We start from the raw sequence: 7434 nt of genomic DNA on the forward strand, positions 1-7434 counted from the left end.
AGGTACTATGTATTGGTTGCAAAGCAGAAGAGTGGTAAAAGTTAGGTAATGAGGAGTTAAGTGACTTGCCCAGGGTCACATAGCTAGAAAATGTCTGAGGCCGTATTTGAACCCAGGACCTCCCATTTCTTGACCTAGCTGCCCCAGAATGTAAGCTTCTTGAGGACAGAGTCAATTTTTCCTTTTTCTTTGAATACCACTTCTTGGGACTATTTTCTGGAAGATAGTGAGTGCTTAATAAATGCTTGTTAATTAAGTGAGTGATTGATGGGTAGGAATTCAGCATGAATTTTCTGAAAGCTATACAGGGGATCTCGATGTTTGAAAACAATGTCAATTAACAGAAATTTTTTGTAATAAGCTCTTTGGGACATTATCCCCAAAGCACCTGACGTTTTCTTCTCTGAACATTTCAGCTTCTAGATTTTAAATTGTTTGGGGACTATAAGGAATTCCCAAAAAACCAAGAGAAGATTTAAATTTGCTTGTATATTTAGTAGTTGATTCTTTGGAGTTTTTCCCTGCCATGGAACAATTTTGAAAGAAATGAAAATGTGAGTTTGGGCTTTGCACTAAATTCTTACATATTCTTAACCTTTAAGAATGATGCATGTTCTTTCCTGGGATTATCAAATTTTATCAACTGCAAAGCTGACATATCATTTTATAGAGTGGCAGTGTTTGGAAAACTCTATCAAAACTCTATCAGCTCTTCACTTTTGACTTTGCATATTGTTATTGGCTTCCATACAATCTCAAATCTCAGAAAAATCAAGCTCAGGAATAGTTACATAAACAGGATAATTTAGCATAGAAATTTGAGAGACTCTGGTAGTTTGTTGAATTGAAAAATCACAACTGAGAGGGGGGAAAATGATTTGATTCATGCCTCTGATGTATACTGGATGGGCAACCCTAGTAAGACACTTAATCTCTTAGTGCTCCAGGAAACTTTTTAATACTGTAAGTTGCAGGGAACGGGCTGACCTGCATTGGTAAAGGGAGTTTCCTCATCTGGGAGTTTGAGATCACAGGTTTAGTCCTAAAAAATAAGATGGGATCAAAGCTATGAAAGGGGTATGTAGATGGACTTCAGGGTATCTGAGAATATAATGGTAAAAAAATTACATCTTGATGTTCATTAACTTCTAACTGAAACTTTGTATTTCCTTCAATTATGGATTTTTTAAAATTTAAATTGTTTTATTTTTTCAATCAACAATTATCATTTTTTTAATACAAATTATTCTAAGAAAAGTCCATATACCAGATTGCCAAAGGGGTCTATGATATTATAAAGGTGAAGTAAAGAACACTTAACATAGAACTTAATTTTCAAAGTTGTTGTAATATTCAGTATATTTCCTCTAAATTTTTAAGGAGCTGGGAGAAGGGGGTACCTCTGACAAAAATAGAGCAGTTAGGATAGAGTGCTGGGTCTTAGCAAATAGAAACAATGAGTATTAACCACCCATTTGACTACAAAGGTAGGAAAGAAAGGGGAAAATGGTTAGAAAGTGCCCTAAGTTTCAGGAAGGGTTTTTGGTTTGCTTTTTAAAACAGTGGATTTGTATAGATCTGAATATAACAGAAGAGAAGGTAGAGGAAGAGGAAAGAAGGAACACTGAAAGAGGAAAGGCATTTAAAAGTTTATTTAGCACACGAATAACCCAGTTCAAATTGCTTACCATCTCTGAGAGGGGGGAGGAAGAGAGAAAATCTGGATTTTATTATTTCAGAAAATGCATATTGAAAATTGTTATTATGTGTAATTGGGAAAATAAAATATCTTTCAATAAAAGTTTATTTAACTTGGAATAAATAAAACTTAGGAGAATCTTTTTGATCATTTCAAATATTTGAAGGTAGAAGAGGGACTGTATTATTCCTTGTAGTTCTGAAGGATATAATCGATTGGTAGAAATTATAGGAAGGTAGATTTATTCTCAATCTAACGAAGCATTGCCTAACAACTAGATAGGAAAAATTAAATAGATTGCTTCATGAGGTGAATTCCTTGTCACTAAACAGGCTGGTTGACCACCTCTCAAGATGCTGTAGAAAGGATGCCTGAATGGGGTAAATTTGTTGAATTAGATAGCATCGAAGGCCCCTTTGAACCAAAATATTTTTGACTTATACTAGTCTATATCTTGGAACAAGTTAAGGGACCAAAATCAATTTTTATTAATGATACAAAATCTATAAAAAGCATGTTTACATCTGCTATTGGGTTTTTTTCTTAAACCAAGATTCTAGGACTCTTTTTAAAAAATATATTAATATGTCCATAGCTCAGAGAACTTTTTAAATAACATGTTTATGGATGTCTTTTGCTTTTATATCATCTTCATTTTTTAATAGTCTTCCCCCATAACCTACCCAGTGAGTCATTTGTTGTGTGAGCCACCCAACAAAGCTAAAAAAAGAGAGAGACAAAAGATGGTTCATCAAGACTAATACACCGATTGATTTGGGCAGGTTAGGCAATGTTTCACACTGATTGTCTTCCACCTTCACAAAGAAGGGAACAAAGGAGTTTCACTTTCTTCAGACGTGACATTTTACTAGACACTGTGCACTGGGGCTGAAGGAAGAGAACATAAAGTTGTATGCTTCTCATAAATTTCTTTTTTACATTTCTTTCCCATAAGTATTTTATTTTCTTGGTGAGTTCCTATGAGGCAACTAGATGCTGAAGTGGATACAGTGATGGTATGACCTTGAACAAGTTGTTCCCTCTGCTGCATTTTTCTTAACTGAAAATGGGGAATAATTATAGCACTTCCTCAAAGAGTTGTTGTAAAGATGAAATGAGATAGTTATAAAGCACCTTACATATAATAGGCACTATATAAATGTTAGCTATAATTATTATCCTGAAAGAAACAAAAATTTTAGAGTTTTAACTTTTAGTATAAGAATGCTATCAATTTTCTAGAGAGTAGGCTAAACCTGAGGTCACTTTCGTGAAGTGGCAAATAAACTAATCAATAAGCATTTATTTAAGCTCCTACTATGTACCAGGTATTTCACTAGGTCCTGTATATACAGAGAAAAAATCATAAAAATTCCCTAATCTCAAGAAACATGTAGGGAGACAGAATAGTCACATATAAGCACATATAAAATATTTGACATATTAATGCAAGGTAGATTCAGAGAGGAGGAATTAGTAGCTGAGGATGATCAAAAAAGACCTCATGTAGAAGGTAGCACTTGTGCTGAAAGTCAAAGACAATTAGGTATCCTAAGAAGAAGAGTACTCCAGGCAATGGAGACAGTTTGTGCGAAGACATGGAGAGTGGAGAGAAAATTTTGTGCATAAAGAAAAACAAGAAGACCATTTGGGCTGAATTATAGAGCACATGGAATTTTTGTATAGTCTAGAAAGACTACATAAAAGTAAAAGTAGAAGAGAATGAGGTCGGGAAGCAAACAAAACTGTGCCATTTAACACGATCCTTTTTGGCCAAATTCTGTGTAAGCTAGAGAAAAGATTCTTGCTGAGGAAAGAACTCACTGTCACTAAGTTAAACATTAAGAAATGCTTTCTCTTTCCATATTCACAGATAAAAGAGGAAAAACATGATAAAAGGAGAGAATCACACCATTTGGCCCTATTTTTTTTTAGAGGGATTTTCCAAGTATCCAAAGTTAGAGATGATTCTCTTTGCATTCAGTCTGGTGATGTACCTGATAACCCTTCTTGGGAACAGTACTCTGATTGTAATCAGCATCCTGGATTTCCGCCTTCACACTCCCATGTATTTCTTCCTAGGGAACCTTTCCTTCATGGACATCTGTTACACATCCTCTTCTATTCCCACTTTGCTAGTGAACTTGCTGGCCACAGAAAAAACAATCATCTTCTCAGGGTGTATTCTGCAAATGTATCTCTCTCTTGCCATGGGGTCCACAGAGTGTGTCCTCTTGGCCATGATGGCGTATGACCGGTATGTCGCTATCTGTAACCCTCTACGATACTCTATTGTTATGAACCAAAGGGTGTGTGTGCAGATGGCAGCTGGGTCGTGGATAACTGGTTGTCTCACAGCACTCTTAGAAACAAGCTCTGCCCTGCAGGTGCCTCTTTGTGGGAATGTGATTGATCATTTCACTTGTGAAATTCTTGCCATGCTGAAACTGGCCTGCACCAGTTCCTTGCTCGTTGACATGGTCATGTTAGTGGTCAGTGTCCTCCTCCTTCCCATTCCCATGCTCTTAATTTGTATTTCCTATTTTTTCATCCTTTCGACCATTTGGAAAATTAATTCAGCCGAGGGAAGAAACAAAGCTTTTTCTACCTGTGGAGCCCACCTGACTGTGGTGGTTTTGTACTATGGGGCTGCCCTATCCATGTACCTCAAACCTTCATCCGCAAGCTCACAAGAAACGGACAAAGTCATCTCCTTACTTTATGGGGTGCTGACTCCCATGCTGAATCCCATCATCTACAGCCTGAGGAACAAGGAGGTCAAAGAGGCTGCAAAAAAGTTCCTGAGGAGAAATTCCCCTTTATCAGAAACATGAAAGGTTCTGATTGGGTTAGGATCTCTTCACAGTGGCAGCAGTAGATAACCCTAATAGAGCTACTCTGAGGAATAGCAGAGAAAATCATTTGACACTTAAAGCCCTGCCTTTGACCATCATAAGGAGCAGTTGGCACAGAGAAGGTTTGCAATATTGGAAAAACAACTTTGAGTGACAGGAGTGGCAGTTGAAAGGAGAAGCAGAGGCTCGTGGGAGAAAAGAACCTGGGAGAGGGTCTTCATCTCTGGACTCTGAAAGGGATGGAGGACTTTTTGCTGGACCTCTGGAGTCTACCAAGACTACCTGAAGGTTTCCCTGGATTGTTATTTCCCTGAAGACTTGATAGGTTCCCTGCTTCTTAACTATATCATCAAAGAAGTATTTAGACATCTGCCAGCAGCTAGAAGGGATCTTTGGACCTGACAAGCTGCTGGGCCAACCTCAAAGACTCACTGTCCTGTCCTGTGCCATTTCTGTCTCAGAAAGTTTATGAGGGTCTCTCTTAAATTAAAAAGTCCTCCGTCCCTTTCAGAGTCCAGAGACAAAGACCCTCCCCTAGGTTCTTTTCTCCCACAAGCCTCTGCTTCTCCTTCCAACCACCGCTCCTGTCACTCAAAGTTGTTTTTCCAATATTCCAAACCTTTTCTGTGCCAACTGCTCCTTACACCATTTTTTTCTAAGCGACCATAACAAATGAAGTCAGTATTATAGTATAAACGACATAGGAATACTGTCATAAAATAAAATACTGGATCTGGGATCAGGATATCTGGTTTGATTCAGTTACTTATTAGCTATGTGATGATGGGTAAGTCCCTCAACTTCATCTATAAAATGAAGATAATATTCATGCTACCTATCTCACAGAGTTGTTATAAGGAAAGAAGTTTATAAGACCCAAAATGCTATAAAAATGTGAATTATTAAAAATATTCGCTTAAACAGAATAGTAAATGAACATTCCAATGAACATGCATCTGTTCCTTCTTTTCTGCTTATTTTTCTTTTATGTTTCACGGATATAAGAAATATTTATTGTGATGGGATATATGGCTTTGAGTCTGCCAATCTATGTTATCTACTTCCATTTAGAAAATATTTGCTGCTTAAAATTCATGCCTCTAGGATGTCTTTCCTAATGAATTTAAATAAAATTCATACTTTTTTGCCTGTATTAAAAACTCCTCACAATTTACCACCATGCTATCTTATCTCATTCTTATTTGGTGACTTCTTTAGCTCCCATGAGTACAGTTATGATCTCTCTGAAGACAACTTCCAGATCTATATATCTAGCTCCATATATAGTCTCTCTCCTGAGCTTTAATCCCACATCACCAGCCCTATTAGACATTTCAAAACAGATGTCTACAGGTCTCTCAAATAATCATTATGTCCAAAACAGAACTCAATATCTTTCTTCCCAAATCCATTCCTTTTCTGAACTCCCCTATTACTGTCTGTCAAGACTACAATTATCCTTTTAGTTAGCAAATTTGGTGCCATATTTGACTCCTCATTCTCACTCACCCCAAATTCATCCATGCAATGCCAAGTCTTCTTGTTTCTACCTTAAAAACACCTCTTGCATTTGCATTGTGACTCCATCTTTCTATTCATATGGCTACAAACTTAGCTCAAACACTAATTATTTTTTTGCCTGGTCTACTGCAGTGGCTTCCTAAATCATATCTCTACCCCACCTTCCACTCTGATCTATTCTCCATATAGCTGCTAAAGCAATTTTCCTAAAGCATAGGTCCAAACTTTGCTCCATAAACTCTAGTGGCTCCTTATTACCTTGGGGATAAACTCTTCTGTTTTTGATTTAAAGATCTTTCTAGTCTGTCCTCATCTTACTTTTCCATCCTCCATAAACAGAACTCTTCCCTGACCTTCTCCACATATTATGGTCCAAGATGTGTAAGAAGCTGATTTAAATGCATAAGAACAAGTACCATTCTCCAAATCACAAACTGTCAAAGCATATGAGAAGTTCTCAAAGGAAGATGTCTAAATTATCTATAATCATATAAAAAATGTTAAACACTAATAATTAGAAAAATGAACATTCAAGAAGCTGTTAGGTTCTACCTTCTACCCATAAAATTGGCAAAGATGACTAAAAATAGAAAATAACAATTCTTGAAATTATTGTGGAAAAACAGATACACTAATGGTAGAGCTGTGAATTTGAAAGCAGTATAGAACGATGCCCACAAAGTTACTAAATTATGCTTACCCTATGACTTGGTAATACTACTATTAGGACAAAGAGATCAAAGTAGTACAATTTATATTCCAAAGATATCAAAGCAGGAATCATATATCCAAAAATATATATAGTAGCAATTTTTGTGTAGCAGAGCACTGGAAACAAAGGGGGTTCACACCAAATTGGGAAAGATTGAGTTAATTATATATTAATGTAATGGAGTACTATTGTGCTATAAAATGATGAAAGGGATAATTTCAGAGAATCTTGAGAAGACTTGTAGAGTAAAAGGAGTAGAACCAGCAAAATTATACAATAACATTATGTAGAAAAATGACATTGATCAACCATGATTCCATAGAACCAATGACGAAGAATGTTATACACTTTTTGAAAGAGGATAGACTCAAAGTATAAAATGAGACATACATTTTCAGATATGAATGATGTAGGAATTTATTTTGCTTTACTATACATATTCGTTAAAAGGTTTTGCTTTTCTTGTTTTCAGATAAAGGAATGGGAGAGAAAAGGGGTTTGGAGTACGGAAACCAACAAGAAAAAAAAGAGAAAAAAGTCATTGAAATATTTTTTAAATGCACTAATTTAAATTTTAAAAAAGAGAGAGAAGAGGAGGACCAGAAAGAAACATAGACAAGCAGTACAACTTTTAAAGTTACATGCTT

General features: G+C 36.1%; 1 protein-coding gene across 1 annotated transcript; it reads left to right on the forward strand.

Moving 5' to 3' along the window:
- Window positions 1–3588: 3588 nt before the first annotated feature.
- Window positions 3589–4533, forward strand: LOC123233484 (olfactory receptor 2K2-like). Its single transcript, XM_044659575.1, has one exon. The coding sequence runs from the start codon at window positions 3589–3591 to the stop codon at window positions 4531–4533; it is 945 nt and encodes a 314-aa protein (XP_044515510.1).
- Window positions 4534–7434: the final 2901 nt, after the last annotated feature.

Source organism: Gracilinanus agilis, chromosome 2 (genome assembly GCF_016433145.1).
Source record: "Gracilinanus agilis isolate LMUSP501 chromosome 2, AgileGrace, whole genome shotgun sequence".
Classification (NCBI taxonomy): Eukaryota; Metazoa; Chordata; class Mammalia; order Didelphimorphia; family Didelphidae; genus Gracilinanus; species Gracilinanus agilis.